The sequence below is a fragment of the Podarcis tiliguerta genome (genome assembly GCF_965153285.1).
Source record: "Podarcis tiliguerta genome assembly, chromosome: 7".
Taxonomy (NCBI): domain Eukaryota; kingdom Metazoa; phylum Chordata; class Lepidosauria; order Squamata; family Lacertidae; genus Podarcis; species Podarcis tiliguerta.
This window is the reverse complement of record NC_139540.1, coordinates 45,617,635-45,636,115: the sequence shown is the minus strand read 5'-3', so window position 1 is coordinate 45,636,115 and position 18,481 is coordinate 45,617,635. Positions and strand designations below refer to the sequence as shown.

Sequence of the window (18,481 nt, the reverse complement as noted above, 5' to 3'; positions counted from 1 at the left end):
AACGGCCGTATATACGTTTTCATCTCTATGGTTATCTGCGGCAGCCGTCGGCTAGGGCGCCTCAACCACGTGACCGTGCCTTACGTACGACAAGGTGGCTGCGCCCATGGGAGCGAAGCTTCGTGGCTGTGCGGTGGTCCGTCGTGGGCTCCCCTGTGGCGCTGGCGTTGTAGCCGTGGCAGGGAGGCATTGGGTTGGGTTGCTGGGCTTCTCTGAGGACCTGTCTGACTTTAATGCGCTCGTTTCCGGGAGTAAACACTGTTGAGCTCAATGCGATTTGGCTTCCTAGTAAACGCATTTGTAGGTTTCCTGCACGAGCCCCCACGGCACAGATCTCTCCTCAGCCATGAACTCGCTAGGCAGTCTCGAAATGGTGACAGTAATGCTGTTCTACCTTATGGTAGGGATTAGAATAAGATAATGCATATTAGCCTCTCTAAAATCAGCCTTCGAAAGTGCTTTATGAGCGAAATTGCCACATACATCTTCCCTTCTGCCCTTCAGTAAAGCAAGCAGTTTTATTTATCCTGCCTTCGGATGTTAGTGATTTGGGTTTGCCTTGCCCAATAGTCTCCCTCTAGGTGTTTTTATTACGATCTCATTGGAAGTTTTACTGTTGCCTGTGCTACAGATGACTGCAGTTAACTAGAACATCTTAAAATGTCTTATGTGCAGACATTCTTGTAAGTGCTAATGATAACTTTGCTTAATGGTGTTGGGGCAGTCTGAATGACTTGTTTTGGACAACTTCCAGGAGGGAATACTTTTGCAGGAAAAACAGCAAGGAGTTTTTTGGTATCTGGAAAGGCCCGCAAAAACTTAAGTTTAAATTTCATGTACATTTCCAGCTATTCTAAAATAGGTGTCAGAGTTTGTAACATGATGTGCTGCTCTCAGACTAGATTTGCACATTGTTGCTGCCATAATAGTGCATAACATGTTGCATAAAAAGCTTGGAACATTTTTTGTCTACAAATACAAAGTTGACTTTTAAGTACGATTTGCTGAAATGGTTAAAAACTTGAAATTTACTTAAAGCAATAAAGCTGGATAAATGAGGTACATTCTCCCTTGGTTTTTAAACATAATTTGCATCCAAGTGATAAACAATTTACTTCTGCTAATTTCAATTATGGTTGCTTTTAAGTAGGTGCAATTATGATAAACTAGTGATATAAACAAATGCATTACATGGGTTGAGAACATGATTTAGTCTCAGAATTACATTCTCTCTCTCTTGCATATTCAAGGTAAGTGAGGCAATGCTTTCAAATCAATATGGGATTTTCCTGTTAATTATTCTCTATCCATGGTGAAAAGAGCAAGTTTCATGAGCTGGGGACCCCATTCCAAGCTCACCTGAGTAGAAAACCCAAGTAATGCCTGAACAATCCCATTAGGAGGCAGATATTTAAATAATGTGGTTCCTACAGTTAGACAAATTGTGTAACAAGGGCTAAGTAACAGTATTGCACTTAGAAGCATTAAAATGTATATCACTGCTATCTATGATTTAATAACTTATATTGCTGTCATCAAACGACAATCTTGTAAAGAATTTAAAATCAAAGTCTTTGAATAATTTAACACTGTATACTGGAAGAAGTTTATCTGTCTTTGGCTGTGGTCCTAAGTACATTTACTTGGGGAGTAAGACTCATTGGATACAGTGGGACTTACTGCCAGGTAAACTTCCATAGAATTATGTTGTTAGAATATTGGTATTTTTGGTTAAAAAACCCCCCAATAATAAATTGCAATACTTATAAAAGGTTTACTTTTTTACTTTTCAGAGATACTGATTTATTTATGTTGAATCCACTTGGAAGAACAATACACTGAAAAACAGCAGGAGAAGCAGAGAATGTCTGTTGTTTGTCATCTATCAGCTGGGTGGCTACTGGACCACCTCTCCTTCATAAACAAAGCTAACTACCAGCTATGCCATTCCCATGATCATTCCGGCTTGGCCTTTGTTGATGATCCTGCTACTGCTGCTTCCTTAGATGGGGCACTCATTGAGGCTGTAAGCCTAGATGCTAAAAATTCTCGTAGAAAAGATTCTATTGATGAGGTCAAGGCCCCAGAAGAAAAAGCTAGTCTAATTGTAAAGAATACATATGTTTTTCGGGAAGAATTTTTTAATGTGCTGAAGCCACATGGAGTTGCAAACAGTCAAATGGAACTCCAGCAAAAGGGTTTTGAGGCTGGTCTAGGAAATGGCGGATCAGAACAGCAAGAGAGAGTCAAGACGAATGGCTCTTACTATACTGCTAAAGCCAAAAAGGTACAGTATAGAGGAATTGCTGCAAAGTATCTTCCTTTGAAACAAGAGTTCTATTTGTCACTATTTTACAAAGGGAAACATATAACCCCCTAATTTATTGTGAACATTTTACCTACTGCTTCTGTAGCTCAATGATCACCTTTAAACACACATGTTGAACCCTCTCTATAGATGCATAACTATTTTCCTTCTTTTTAATACGTCACAAGTTACTATAAGCACATGTTGATGTTTGATTACTTTAATGAACCGAAGGCTCAATCCCTGTAAAATATTTATAGTCCCATTTCCTTCAGTGCCATTATAATAGTCACTAGTTACTTGGAGTAACATAAATAAAATTAACATCTGCCTTAGACTTGAACTACCATGTAGGTTCTTTGATTTCAGTAAGTCAACTAATTAACAACATTATTTAACAAGGTGTGCTTATAATATGTCTGCCTTTGACAGCACTAAAATGTTATCACTTTGGTGGCACAATAGCAGCAAGGCTTTGGTTATTGCTATCAAGTTCTAGAGTGCAAGATGCATCACAGAATCTACCTTTAACCTTTTAAGTAAAAAGAACCATAGAGTATGGCAATATTTTTAAATGATAGAGGTGCTGATTTTTGTGCATGTTGTTAACTTTAGAAACGAAAAAGAAGCAGTGAACTTAACCATGGCGAACGTGATGCTTTAGAATACCATTTAAAGGTAAGTCGGAGAAATAATTGTAATGGAGGAGTTGCTTGTTTGAGTAACCTCAAATGCACACTTCCATGATTAAATATGCATATACTATTACTTGATAGCTCACTATGCTAAGAGCTGCAAGTTGAACTATAAATAGCACCATTTCAGTATTTAAAGTAGGATAATGAATGGCAGTGTTTTAGAATGGCACTTTCCTTGGCTTGATATTTAAATTGCAAAACTATCAGAATGATTTATAGTGTGGACTGTTCAGTCATTCATCCAGATAATCCTGTCCACAGACTGAAGATTTGCATGTCTGTGGATATGTCTCTGTGGATTGTAACAACCCGCCTCAGATATTTTCTCTCTTTCTTTTTCATTTTTCTTTGCTGCACAGATCAGCGGCTTGATTTTGGATGGTACCAGGAGTTTAGTCCAGGAGGGGCTTAGAAGTGGTTTCCTCCAGCCTAGCTCTTCAAAACAGATTTGTGCCAAGACTCCTGTTATAGAACACAGTAGTTTAGCTGAATTATGTGAGATGGCAAAGCAGTTTCCTTCAGTGAATGAATCAGAACAAAGAGCTGTATGCATGATAAGTGAGGACTCCTGTGTTCCAGAACAAGTTCAGGTTTCCTGTGTTACAGAAAACACCACAAACTATGCAAAGATAATAACATTAATGGGACAGAAGTACCTATTTCCTCCCAAAAGTGCTTTCCTTTTATCTGATATTTCTGTTATGCAGCCGCTCTTGGACTGTAAGTACATTTCCAAGCAAAATTACCCACTTTTCAATGTTTCATTAATATATTGACAGAGCAAATTGTGTAGATTTTGGAAGGAATTTAAAGAACACCTATTAGCAGAAATGCTTAGATTTGAGCATCAGTAATTGTTACAAACACATATTCATACTATATGGCAGTCACTCATTTTCACCTGTTATCCGATTTCTAGCATGCATAGTGGGAGATATTAGAAAAATTAGAGGCTAATACATCCTTTGTGCAACAGAAACCTCTGTTAATAAAAGAGAATCATTTTATGCTAGTTTTGGAACTGACATGACCGCCTGTTAGTTTGAATGAACATGAAATGGAGCGCTTCAGTTTGATCAGAAGTATGTTTATATCTTTATTTGTAATCAGAGCAGGGTAGCGTTACCACTTTCAAAGACAAAACATCACATTTCCATGTTCTTTTAAATAGTATGAAAATTGTTTGTTAAAACTTGGTGAGCAACTTGGTTTTGTTGCAAAAAAATAAAAATAGACATAATTTGAAATACTGAAAAATGTGTATTCTTGTTGCTTTGTTTTCTAGATAAAAAAAAGTTTGGCATAATTATAATAGATCCACCATGGGAGAACAAGTCCGTTAAAAGAAGTAACAGGTAGCCTTTTACCTTCTAAAACATATATTTTATTAAACATACATATTAAAACAGCTCCCTTTTAGATGTTAATGGTGTATGTGGAATGACAATTTCTGGCTTTACTAGTGCAATTAAGAGCTGTTTACAAGAGGAGACATGTCTATTCAGAAGTAAGTTCCATTAAGTCCTTACTCCCAGGTAAGTGAATATAGGGGACTGCGGCCAGAATCTACTGATCAGGCTTGAGGGGTGGGGGTGGCAACTAAAAGCATATTAGCACATTCGTTGCTTTGTTTCATTTCTCTTTTTCTGGTTGATGTTCTCAAATGTAATGGGTTCTGTTCTGTAAACTCAGATTACTACATTAGAATGCATGCATCTAATTCTCCAGTGGATAGCTGCAATTTTATGTCAGTAGAACTTCAATTAAACTGAATTAATATGAAAGTTCTACGAGGCAGTGGGGAACCTGGTTTGATAGTTTTCTAAGGTGAAAATATAGTTATGGTGGGGTTGGGGAATGAGATTCCAACACTGAACCTTCCCCGCCCCCTTAATGAGAATACTTGATAATTGAAAATACTAACTTATGAGCAATATACCTCTCTGAATGCTCTGTTATTTGAAGGTTAATCAAAATGAATGGTTTCTGTGCCTGCGGAGCATTTGCAGAAGTTAAAGCTACTCTGGTTTGCTGCTAATTAATTCATATTTTACAAAAGCTGTTAGGTGGGATGGCCTTAGTGTCTGAGAGGGAAGCTGGCCAAGAGCTGTACATTCCTTTTAAAATAAGCAATGCGTTGAGACTAGTAAAGCAACATGTTCCCACTGTCGCAGGAGGATTCTAATTCCACCGCCATTTGCAAGACAGGAAGGGAAATGTTTGTATCATATTATGACGTGGGAGGGATGAATGGAGGAAGTTCACATTAGAATAGAAGGAGAAAAGAAGTGGTACTTATAGAATGGGAGGAATAGAAGGAAGAGTTGTCGCAGAATAGCATAACAGCACTGTGAGTTTATATACTACCTTGGGATGGGTCCCCCCCCCCCCTTGTTAACCAAACAGGGACAAATACCTCAACAATTATTAGGGACGACTGCTTCCAAGAAAATAAAAAAGCCCAGTTTAAAGGCTTACCATTAATTCCAAATTACTCAGGCTTCAAAGCTTATATGTTTAATGTACAATTTGCTCCTGTGCAGAGTGAAGTATGCCTGAGCCTATAGAAACTGATAAGCTTTAATTTTTAACTGATTTCAAATTCCATCAAAATAAGCTCAGGGTTCAGATCTTAGGCATGGAGGCCTATCACTTTTCCTTGTTGTCTAAAACTCTATGTCTACCCACCCAGATGGATTCTCAGGTGATCAACAGGCATGCCTCTTTAAAATGTAGTACAAAAAATACAGATATCTGGGTGATGGGCATTTCACTAATACAAATCGCCTGAACAATCACTCAGAAAGCTCTACGCTTCATTGTGAAAAGTCGTAGATTTTCATATCAGTATTTTTCTATTTGTATTACTGCAAATTTGTATTACTGCAGCTTTAATATTAGAAGAAGAGCCTTGCAGAATCAGAGCAAAAGCCCATTTAGTCCATCTTGTTACCCCACAGCAGCTGGTAATCCTAATGCTTCAGGTAGCATATAGCTATCAATACTGTTCACTGTTGCTAACATTATCTTCTATGAATTATTGTAATTTCCTTTTAAAGTTAGTGGCCTCCACCACATCTTGGGGTAGCAAATTCCATTGCTTAACTTAATTAGTAGCTTTTTAAATACTGTACGACTCAGCTGTAGATTAAAGTGTGTGGGGGGAGTATTAGATATTCTGCATTGCAGAGAATTGCTTTAATGTAATATGTAACTTTTAATGACCATAAGTTCAGTTTCTATGCATAACAGAATTTGGAAATGGAAGGATATTTATCGCTGCGCCCAGTGGATCAGAATGTAAAGAAACAGGTGTTCAAATAGGATGGGAATAGATTTCACCACTGGATGTCACTGTTGGCTCAGTTTTAATTTATCTAAATGTTGTTAGTATTGAAAAAAGTTTCCGAAAGATTGCTATTGCTTTGCAAAGGCCTGCTGTTTTCTTTTCTAGCTTTGGTCCAGCTCAGACTTTCTGAATTTATTCATGTGTAGGTACAATTACTTGTCGCATTGGCAAATCAAGCAAATTCCTGTGCCAGCGCTGGCGGCCCCAGGTTGTCTTGTGGTCACTTGGGTGACTAATCGACAGAAGCATTTATGTTTTGTGAAGAATGAACTCTATCCCCACTGGTCTGTGTGTGGAGTGGCGGAGTGGTTCTGGGTGAAAGTAAGTTGGCTGGAACCTTTGGACTTATTTTTATATATGTTTAGTTTTAAAATTATTTCCCAATAACTGTTTTTATTGGTAGCATTTAAAATATTTGAATATTAACATTTTTGAAGCAGATTTTTGTTATGTATGTAATTTTTTTATATGTTACCTCCCAAGCGAAGTTACAGTTAGGGATGACACCCAATTAAGGAACTCACTCAGCACAATCCTATACATATCTGCTCAGAAGTAAGTCCCACTGACTTCAATGGGACTTACTTCCAGGTCTGTATAGGATTGCAACCTTACTATGTTAACTGCATGAGTTCTAATCAGTTACATACATTTGTACATGTATGAAAAAAAGGGGGAAACATTATTTTATTTGAGCAAGTAGCAGAAGGAGGCAGTCCTTCCTGGGAAGAATTTGTAAATAGCCTTTTCTCCCCCCCCCCTTTTTAAAAAAAGTCTTCCTGGTTAATCTGATGTCGCTTCTTTTTTCTTTTAAATCAAAATATTTTAAATCGGTGAATGAAGTGTTGCAACCCCAATTGCAATTCTTTATTTATTTCACTGCTTCCCCCATAAGTAGAGATGGGAAGGCCTGGAAAAAAACCTGGAAAATTGGGAGGGAAACTAGGTTTCCCTCCATTTCCCCCCCAAACGGCTTTGGAAACTTACTTTGCTTTGACCAGTCTTGGACTGTCCTGCTGATCATATTTCAAATTTGATGTTAGAATCCTTGAAGTAATTCAGATGAGGATTTCTAAATGTATATGTAGCCACAGCAGTGTTAAGGCTCATTGGGTTCAGTGGTCTACCCCCAAGCCACCATTGATAGACTTCAGGGTGTAAATGAAAAAGAAAGCAGATTACACAAGCCTGAAGACTACCCATCTCTTAACTAGACTTGGGTATAGTGAGAAAACATCCTTAGGATAGATGAATAGAAAATAAAATATTGTAACATTGATTTGTAACTTGCAGCATTGATTTCCGGTTCCTTTCTATCAGATTACAAAGTCTGGAGAGTTTGTATTTCCATTAGACTCTTTTCACAAGAAGCCTTATGAAGTTCTTGTATTGGGAAGAGTCCAGCAAAATACAGATGTGCCATTAAGGTATGAGTCCATTGATTTCTCTATATTATTAATGGGAATTATTATTATAAGGCATTCATTAGGAATGCTCAGCTGAGGTTCAAAGGAGGGCGCAATGGCCTTTCTTAACAAAACGATATGAAGGCTGAAGTATGCTTGTACTCCAATTCCCTTGAAAGACTAGCTTTTAAGAAAGCTGTAAAATACACCAGACTCCTTCTGCTGTTCCCTTTAGATATTTAGTTGTCTGTTTCTTACAGTGCTGTGAAATTCAATTTCTCAAGATACGACACTGGGAAATCTTGGGAGCAGATGCCTTTAACTGATGACCAATTATCACTAAAATGGGTGGGATGTCATTACAGGGCCAAGATCATTAACTGCCTTGAGCATTCATTTGAATTGGAATAGGAGGAGGGGGATCCCAAAGCAACGATGCCTCTTCCCCTTTAGCAAAGTGTAATCGGTTTATGTGAATATTGGGGCTGGGATCCAAAGAGCCACTTAGCCTAATGTGAGGGGCTTGTGCAACCCTAGTGGGATATTTTCTTTTTCTTACCTTCTTTCTTTCAACAGGCAATCTCCACGCCATAGCACAACTTCCACATAACTTTCAATTTAGAGTGTTGTGCCTGCTATAAGCAAGATTAAAGCCTCTTTGGGCTTGCAGAACTACTTTCATAATTCTTTGGTCCCTTGCCGAAGTCTCTTTGAAGAGGTTTTGAATCGGTGATTTAGTACATCTGCTTGGACTTTTATGTGTCTGGTTAAAATAGCAAACATTAACCTATACAGGAAAGTCTTGCCGAAACAGGAATTCTCCTAGTGATATTATATGAAGTGGGTAGCTCCATATCTTCTTTGTTTGGCTAGCCCAAACCAGATCTTCTCCATGTCATCCATGTTAGCCCTGCAAGGCTGTTGGTTTCTGCTGCCAAGTAGACCACTTGTTCCCCTGTATTAAGTATAGATCTGTTTTGTTAAGGGCAAACAATATTCTAACGTTGAAACATATATTGGCTGCACTATATTTGTCTTCTTGCAGTCATATTTCTTTATTGGCTTAGTTTTTGAAGAAGCTTAAGAAATTTCATAAGCTGCCCTTTATCTTTCAAGAAAACAAATACACTCAGCATTTAGATATTTAGCTTCCCAGGGGCTTACCATCTAGTATGACAGTGAGAGAATGACTTTTTCATATTATTATAATTATTCTGTTTAGAGGGGAAAAGGGACCAATGAAGGTTTGGATCTTTAGCAAGATATTCTCATTTGTTCTCTCACCATTTATTTTGTTTTGATGTATACAATAGGAGTTCAGAAGATGATGCGCCTCAAATTCCTGATCAGAAATTAATTGTGAGTGTACCTTGCAACCTTCACTCACACAAACCACCTCTGACAGGTATGTTCCTGAAATGGTTCTATAAAGCTAAACATTTTTGATGTTTTCAACTATTGATACCTTTGAGACGGGTTAATGGCTTGAGTACCTCTGCTAATTTTTTTGTATTGTTAGTTTCTGACCATCAATAACGAACAATGGAGGTTAAAAACTTTCTGAAAATTTTGATATTTTCATTGGGTTCTAATTGTGGATTCAGTTAGGCACAAATTAAGCATTTTAAGTGGGGCAGGTTTTGTCTTTCATACTTGGCTTTACAACTAGCATAACCACTTTAGAAATAACCTTGATCTTGAAGAGGTGAATAACTAGTAGATTGCACTTGATTGGTTGAATGCAGAGTTCCTGTATATTCAAGGGACATTCCTGCTAAAGGAAGTGAGGGGAGGGAGAGGCAATTTTAGCTAATTCCTTTGCCTTCCTTGTGCCCTCTGAGAATCTGTTACTGAGGGTTCGGATCCAATCCAGTACATTTCTTAGTATGCTGCATTTGTGTTCCAGCTAGAGCACTGTAGCATGCATGCTGCTGCCAGTTTGAGGAATTCAGGTAGATATTCTTTGGTTCTAAAATTCCTCTGATATTATTAAAGGTGCTGATTCATAGCCGTACTTCTACTAACCTGGACCTTGGGTGGCTGCTTTGAAAGACTGAAACTTTTATTGTCGTCATAGCAAGCAGGTTCACTTTGAGTCAAGGAAGTTACTTACTGAGCTTGTATGTTCTTGGTAGAGGCAGCAAAAATGCTTTTCGAGAGGAATATGGGGAGGTAGAGGAAAATGAGAGATAAAGCCTCCTCCCATTTCCTCAATCCCTTTCACTCACTGTGTTTTGGTATCTGAAGAAGTGTGCATGCACACAAAAGCTTATACTGTACCCAGAACAAACTTAGCTGGTCTCTAAGGTGCTACTGGACAATTTTTTAAATGTGTTTTTGAGTGCCCACTTGTAGAACTTTTGTTTACAATATGACAGATGGCAAGACCTTTCTTAATATCCCCATGCCAGCCAAATATGATTTGTATCATATATTTATTTATACCCCACCTTTTCCACTGTCAAGGACTCAGGAAAAAAAATAAATGCACCTTTGAACTTCCATTTTTGGTTGCACTGGTTTGTGGTCTATGTGTGCAGCTCAGTCTTTTTTTAAGGTTCTTTTTTGGATTTGATATCCCACCTTTCACTCCCTTTAAGGAGTCTCAAAGCGGCTAACATTCTCCTTTCCCTTCCTCCCCCACAACAAACACTCTCTGAGGTGAGTGGGGCTGAGAGACTTCAAAGAAGTGTGACTGGCCCAAGGTCACCCAGCAGCTGCATGTGAAGGAGCGGAGATGCGAACCCGGTTCCCCAGATTATGAGACTACCGCTCTTAACCACTACACCACACTGGCTCTCTTTCTCTTCAGGAAGCTATGCCTGAAGGCATAACCTCACATAAACTCCATTTATCTAGGTGTGAGCCCCATTGAATTCAGTGGGACTTACTTCTGAGTAGGCATGGCTTGGATTACTGTCTTCATTGATTTGCAAGGTCCTGTATTAGTTGTCTGTCTTGTAAGAAGATCCCTCATCAGTGAGCTCGTTTCTTTCAGTAGTGTAGAGCAAGTTCAGCTGGTCTTGCCTTTGCTTGGCTCTATCTACTAAACCCAAACAAGACCGAGCGCTTGTTACATATAGTGGGCATGTTTGTACATAATAGTTAGCTGCTATCAACTTACGTATGGTTCATACTGTATGGTTTTATGTGTGACTATTGTAAAGTGCATGGTGTTTTTTTATGAACAGCAGTATATAGATATTCTTATAAATAACATTAAGGCAGGGTTTTATTATTGGCTTATGGATCAGTGATTGCTGGGGACCTACAAACCATAATACCTGGTTCAGCAATAATAGGAACCCAAGGTTTGCTAGTTTGTTTATGGCACTAGCAACATGGGAGGAGTGAATCATTCAAGGTGGGCACAATATGCCCCAAATCCTGGTTTACTGGTGCATGTCATTGTGGCCAGCATGAGATGATTTGAGTTGAGGGAGCGACAGCGAAAAGTGAGAAAGTGGGATTTCACCATTAGTGGAAGCTCTGTGTGAACAAGACTTGGTGATCTGTTCCTTAAGTAACAATTATTTACTAATGTACACAAAATACATACCCACCAAGTGTCCGGGAAAAAACCAGGGCATCCAGTTTTCCCCTGTGACATCATGGCAGCCATCGTGGCACCCTTGGCCATGTTATCTGATACTTATCCTTTGTCTAGCTTCTTTCCAGAGGGATCACAACATAGAGGGTTGTATCCAAATAAGATGCTCAAAGCAGACCCCCTGAAATTAGTGAGCTGATGTTAATTACATCCAGTAAGGCTAAATTGGATACAACCTAGTATTTGGAAATATAAGTAGTTTATGATGTGTCAGTGGTTATTTTGAATCTGTTCTCTGCCCTAACCATTAGTTTTACATTGGGAAGATGGGATAGAAATGTTTTAATCAAAAGACTGTAAGATTCTAACAAAAATGGACAAAACACCACAGTTATGAAATAACATTAATTGGTTTAACAAGTTATTTCGTTGCCTTTTCATATGCACATCTTATTTAATCTGTTGTTCATTAGATGTATCTGTCTTCAGGCTGTGAAAATATACTTGTATTCCAATTCCAGTGAAAGGCTTCATATTTATAAAGCTGTAAAAGATGCCAGTCTTCTCCTTCAATTCACTTTAGGTGAAGAGTGAAGCATGATCACATAGCAGAGGTTGAGCAGCCACATCTTAAATTATTATGTGCAAGGCTCTTCTAAACCAGCTAAGACTTGTGCAAATGTTAAATTTTTATTAAATTGTCTCACCTTCCTGCCGAAGAGATTCCCTTTTCCGGCAACGGTGACATTTTATGCGAAGAAGCAAACTTCAACAATAACATCTTAACACAGTTTCATAGTTTCTGTGTTTTTGCAGCATTGGTAGCAAAGGAGATTAAATGCTCTGTTTGTGCAGATAAAACTGGAGGGAAGGGAGAAACAAGATCTGGTGGAGGCATCTAGAAGAGTGGCAAAGTGGCAAAGTTAGCACCCACTAGCTTATCCTGACAGCCCTTTCAGTGGAAATTTAGGGTGAAACATGGGGGAATTTTCCCACTACAGTGTTACCTTGGGTTAAGAACTTAATTCGTTCCAGAGGTCCATTCTTAACCTGAAACTGTTCTTAACCTGAGGTACCACTTTAGCTAATGGGGCCTCCCGCTGCCGCCTTGCGATTTCTGTTCTCATCCTGAAGCAAAGTTCTTAACCCGAGGTACTATTTCTGGGTTAGCGGAGTCTGTAACCTGAAGCGTCTGTAACCTGAAGCGTCTATAACCCAAGGCACTACTGTACTCATCTTTTGTAAGCAATTAATTCTGTGATGGGTAAGACTAACATTAGCAACAAACAGAGGGAGCACAGACCCGTCCCCCTCAAAAATCCCCTATCAGGCATTGGAAGTTTTCCTGTTACACCTGGAGAACCCCCCCCCCCCCAGCTTAGCACTTACTTTGCCCACAGAAGGAATCCGCTGGGATCTCTAGCAGAAAAAAACCTGCTGCTGGTTGTGCTATAGGAGGTGATGGAAAGGGTCCCTGGAGTAGCTTCCAGGCAGAGAGCAGCATGTGTGCCCTATCCAGCCAGGGGAGGTGTGTTCCTCCTGTCCTCCTGTCCACACAACCTGCCCTGCTTCTCAGATACACACACACACACACACACACACACACACGGGGGGGGGGGGACGACCCACAATACAGCTCCTTGCCAAGAGCTCAAGTGACCCTAGGTGTGCTTGTGCTAACAAAAAAGCTTGTTATTCCAGACATGCATTCAGACTTCTTATATATTATTATTTCATGCATTTCTTGTTAAGTTTTCCAGAAATTATGAAAACAAGGTAGGCAGAAGAGAGGACCAGATTCAGAACATATGTACTGGCATTAATGTACAGTGCTACATCAGGTTACATATGCCGCTATCCCAGAAATAGTACCCCAGGAGAAGAACTTTGCTTCAAGATGAGAACAGAAATCATGCTCCGGTGGCGCAGCGGCAGCAGGAGGCCCCATTAGCTAAAGTGGTGCTTCAGGTTAAGTACAGTTTCAGGTTAAGAACGGACCTCTGGAATGAATTAAGTACTTAACCCGAGGTACCACTGTACATATGAAACCATTTGTAGTTAATATGGATGGGTAAAAGTGTTATCATTTTGAAACAGTTGAACTCAAAATGTTAACAGCTGTAAAACAGGCTGAAATTCAGCAGGTTGCTGAAGAGAGTCATTGGTAGAGAAAAACGCAGCAGCTGAATTTTTGTCTACTGTGCAACTGTAGATAAAATTGGAGAAACAGAAGTATAGAATTCACTGTGAAATGTAAAGGGAGGGGGGGGACATAACGGTAACCTTTATTGACCTTTATGGATAGGACCTTTATTGATAAATGATTGATGTGGGGTTTTTTTGTGGGGGGGGGGGGGGTTGGCGAGAATCGAATGAACCTTCATTTTGTTTCCAAGCCTTTTAGCATTTCTGTCATCATGTTTTCAGATATGTCTGTATTCCTGAATGGTGCTGTGTCTTCACTAAGCAAGAAGAGGGAGTGTTGGCCTGTCCATTTTTAGTTGGTGAAATATATGTTTGAACTCAGTTGATGATCTGGTTGACTGTGCTGAATACTAATGAAGAGGAATAATAACACCTGATAGTATAGTGCAGATTTTGTGGGGTGCCGGGGAAGGAGGGCCCTTCCTTCATAAGTGAGATTCCACTCACGTAGCATTGGATTCCACCCACACAAATCACTATATAAACTGTTAATCAGTTATTTAGGTGCAATCCTATAACAAAGTTCTGCTGTCTTGTGAGTATAGTAGCGGCATGTCTCCAGGTCATAATGCAAATATAGGATTGCTCTGCACAGCATCTTAACTGCGTGTCTTAAACAAGTACAAAACTGCTTTAGCTGGCAGCTTCCTCTTAACAATTTCCAAGGAAGTGGAGTTCTGTAAAGGAGGTAATGATCTGCAGCATGCTTAATAAACTACAGTCTCCAGGGATCCTCGGAAGGAAACCATAAGAATCGGAATGGCTGAAGAAGAGATATGCCCCACAACAAAACTACTGCAAGCTACTAAGCTTGCAGATCTGCAGTTTCAGCCTTGTGCATGCTGGGAATAAGTACCATTGAGATGAGCGAGGCTTCATAGGATTGGGCTGTAAACTGTGCTGCGAGGGAATATATTAACCAGTGAAATCAGTCGGTGCCTGATGTGTCTACTCCTTTTAAGTTTCTGTTTCAAAGCTTAAGTTTTTAATGAATAAATTTTAATATGCATTGAATATAGCTGTCCATGTGTTGTTGTTTCCCCCCCCAAAAATAAGCACTCCCATTTGAGAGAGGGACGCGGGTGGCGCTGTGGGTAAAAGCCTCAGCGCCTAGGGCTTGCTGATCGAAAGGTCGGCGGTTCGAATCCCTGCGGCGGGGTGCGCTCCCGCTGTTCGGTCCCAGCGCCTGCCAACCTAGCAGTTCGAAAGCACTCTCGGGTGCAAGTAGATAAATAGGGACCGCTTACTAGCGGGAAGGTAAACGGCGTTTCCGTGTGCGGCTCTGGCTCGCCAGAGCAGCTTTGTCACGCTGGCCACGTGACCCGGAAGTGTCTCCGGACAGCGCTGGCGCCCGGCCTCTTGAGTGAGATGGGCGCACAACCCTAGAGTCTGTCAAGACTGGCCCGTACGGGCAGGGGTACCTTTACCTTTACCTTTATGGTGACAATTCTGAAAACACTATGGCGGTGCTGAAGCTCTTATTCCCTGTCTCCAAATGAATACTGATAAATTAGAGTGACTGGAAGCTTTGACAGTATTGTTCATACTCTCAAGGTCGTTTATTTCATATTCCTTTCTGGCTATAAATAGTAAAGCTGGCTGATGAGATCCTTGAAATTAATTTGCTGTCTCTTTCTCTCTCTCTCTCTCTTTATTGAAACATTCTTCCCCACCACCCCCACCACCTTCCAGCAGCTTTGAGGAAATTGAAGAAACAGAGGTGTGGTTTTTTTAAAAAAAATTTAAAACCAATCTCATTATTTTTCATCCCCAGAGATTCTAAAAGCATATACCAAGCCGGATGTGGAATGTATGGAGCTGTTTGCTCGGAACTTGCAGCCTGGATGGACTAGCTGGGGCAATGAAGTTCTCAAATTCCAGCACATAGATTACTTCACTGCATTCCAGAACAAAAGTGACAAGTAACTGTAGGCTGGGGTTCTTGTGAGCGCTCTAGATTTTGTCCTTGACATCGATGCTGCACTTGGGAAGCAGTATGAATTAACTGTAAGTCTGCATGGTGTTTTTGAAATCTGTATGATGAGCATAACAGTGATGCCTTCAGGTATATCATTTGCTCCTGGGTTCATCATATATGTCCTCTGCTGTGGTAGGGTGAGTTTTGCAATCATCTTCTGGAGTTTTAGTTGTTTGAGCCACCATATAAACATCAGCCTTCAAAAATTAGCCATGCCCTTTGCAGTTGGGCTCCAAGGTGTGTCTGTACATTGAATCATCTCTCATGGAGATGATGGTAATGATGATTCCTATACCTAAGTTGCCCCCTAAGGCAACTTAGATTCATACACAAATACAGGATGCAATTTATAAAAAAAGTTGAGACAACAAAATCACCATGTATTACCAAAAGTCTAAAAGCCAAATGCATCCGTATTCCAGCCAAAAGGATAAAGGTCAGCCACCCCCAAAATGTCACAGGGCAGAGCAGGTGTTATCCCTTCCTAGTCCAGTAGAGTCTGTCCTGAGAGAGAGAAAGACAGAGAGTGTGAGAGAATGTAAAGAGCCCAAAGTCAACAGTGTTTTTGTCACAACAAAAGCAATAATCATGGCTTATTTGGTTTCTGTGGGTTTTCATCATGATTAACTTCAGCTTGATTTAGGTCTCTGTCTGTATTCTAATGATTCCTCTTTCTCAAATATATAGGACCAGAATTTCCCTGAATATGTATTCTGACATTAGCTCTTAAAAAGATGTTTTAAAATGGTTACTGCAATAATTTAATTTTTTTTTGAATGATAAACTGCTTTTGTTCCTTTCTCTCCCCCTTAGGGTTTACTTTGGGGGGGAAATGCTCTAATAAAAATTACCATATGTTTGTATGCAAGACTGTAAGAAAAGGAGTATCTCTTAAGAAGGAGTAACCATTATTTAAAAGCGAGTAGAATAAATTTGACTCTGCTACAAATTAAATAAACTTCGGATTGTTCAGTGTGCTGTTAAATTTTTAAATAAGCTCTGGATGTTCACAAGTTGACTGGATTTTTTGTACTTTAATAATAAAAAATCAATTTCAGAGATATTTTTCTTGATACATTATTTACGGGCTTCTTGTTTTTCCAAGTTAAAGTATTTAAAAGATATTCCTTTTGTACTTTGAGATAAACAAGGTGAAAACAACGCCTTTTTGTGTTTTGGTTTGTTGAAAGGTGCAAACCTAAAAGAGAAGTAACAGTGCAAAATATATGTGTCTACTCAGAAGCAGGTTTCATTGAGTTCCAACAGGGCTTACTCCCAGGAAAGTGAGTGTAGGATTGTTGCTTTAATCTTCATATAGGTACGAGGCATTTCTGACAGCAGACACCAAAACAAAAACCTCTACAGCACTCCCATCCCAACGCTGCCCAGCTTCCCTTTTAATAGCTGATCAACCTGTCATGATGCAATGTTGATGATGGCCTATCAACAGGCTCTTCAGGCATGGAAATGAAACCAACCAGTGCAGCAGAAAGCCCAGCATTGGAGGCCCTCTCAGTACTGATGTCCTCCATGTCCGTCTCAGGTCTGAAGGCATACCTAAAATCCCCTGGACTCTCATTTGTCTTAGTAGCACCACCAAATCTATAAGTGAGGCTGGGTTTGATGCAGCCTTCAGTAGTAGTTAAATCATAACAATCTGCTTCATCCAAGCTCACAGATCCTAAGAAGAAGTGGGCCATGCTAGCTGAGTTCTAAAATGATGCTTAGGCACAGAATCCCACAGATGGGTCTGCAAAGATGGCCACCTGGCTTCCCTAAAGCAAGACAAATAAGGCAGCAGGGAATGAATGTCCTGGTCTTCGAGGCAGAGCCCACAAACTGTTACTAATTCAGTGTGTGACAGGTGATAGTATTTATTTTTTTACAGTGATGTGGTTTACACATAACATTTAAACCAACCTATAACTTACTCCCCCCTTCATGGATCACTGCCTTGCCATGGCGAAGGGGCTTGAATAACTCAGAGAAGCTATGAGCTATGCCGTGTAGGGCCACCCAAGATGGACAGGTCATAGTGGAGAGTTTTGACCAAACGTGATCCACCTGGAGCAGGAACCGGCAAGCCACTCCAGTATCCCTGCCAAGAAAACTCCATGGACAAAGACAACGTGCCTGGCGTGCTCTGGTCCATGGGGTCACGAAGAGTCGGACACGACTAAACAACAACAAATAACTTAGTGCAAGGGTATGAGCTCCTGCTGTTGCTGCGCTGCAGTGAGCTAAGCCCTAGGTTTAGCTTAGTGGGTCATCCGAACTTAGTGGCTCATGGTTTGTCTCACTCTAGACAAACCAGGAGTTGTAGCCAAGGTTTGTTCTTGGGTTTACAGCTCATGGCTTGTCTGGAGGAGGCAAGCAAGGAGCCCACATTTGGATGACAAAGTATGGCTTAGTTTACAGCAGGAGCCAGGAGAGTAGCACAGTGACCACAATCTCTCCAGGCACCATTTTCATAGGAGGTTCTGGGGCTTAAACCAGCCTGGATTTATGCACTTGCCACTGATCTAGAATGTTTTTCATCTATATGCAGATAGGTAGGTGCTGTTTCTGGTCTGAAAAAAGGCATCACACATATGCTCCAATGTGCTCTTTATTATTACTTTATATGTTAAAGGTTGCAGCTTGGCACAGAAAATGAGGTCTGGGGCCTGACAGTAAACACTTTAAGGCTATGACAGGTGTTGCAGTTGTCTCTGATTAGAAAAGACAACGTCTTGTAAGAATATATTCTAATCTCATATTTAGATTAACTCAATGAATGTTATAATCAAACTTTTTAAAAATGAAAGTGAAGGATTGAGTTTGATTTTAAAATGTCAAATTAGCATATGACCTTTACTTATCTTTGTAGTCTAATAAGCAAAAATATGGCTGGTAATGCTTTTGTGAGATATTTTTGGAATAGATAAATTAATGGAGGCAAATGATGGAATTAGGCTTGCACAGAAATCTGCCAGCAACCCTTGGTT

General features: G+C 40.0%; 1 protein-coding gene across 6 annotated transcripts; it reads left to right on the top strand.

Moving 5' to 3' along the window:
• Positions 1-63: 63 nt before the first annotated feature.
• Positions 64-16,550, top strand: METTL4 (methyltransferase 4, N6-adenosine). 6 transcript variants are annotated; one of them, XM_083450177.1, is made up of 9 exons: positions 64-400; positions 1,794-2,287; positions 2,924-2,986; positions 3,366-3,726; positions 4,292-4,361; positions 6,502-6,676; positions 7,676-7,782; positions 9,075-9,166; positions 15,291-16,550. In XM_083450177.1, the coding sequence occupies exons 2-9, from the start codon at positions 1,865-1,867 to the stop codon at positions 15,440-15,442; spliced, it is 1,443 nt and encodes a 480-aa protein (XP_083306303.1). In that variant the 5' UTR covers positions 64-400; positions 1,794-1,864; the 3' UTR covers positions 15,443-16,550. The 6 variants fall into 6 exon arrangements, with proteins under 6 accessions (XP_083306303.1, XP_083306301.1, XP_083306302.1 ...); XM_083450175.1 differs by having other exon boundaries at positions 70-683; XM_083450176.1 differs by having other exon boundaries at positions 75-1,250.
• Positions 16,551-18,481: the final 1,931 nt, after the last annotated feature.

Coding starts and splice junctions, on each gene's coding strand:
- METTL4 (XM_083450172.1), top strand. CDS start 1,865: ATGTCTGTTGTTTGTCATCTATCAGCTGGGTGGCTACTGGACCACCTC. Junction 6,677..7,675: donor CGGAGTGGTTCTGGGTGAAA/GTAAGTTGGCTG, acceptor CCTTTCTATCAG/ATTACAAAGTCTGGAGAGTT. Junction 9,167..15,290: donor ACACAAACCACCTCTGACAG/GTATGTTCCTGA, acceptor TTTCATCCCCAG/AGATTCTAAAAGCATATACC.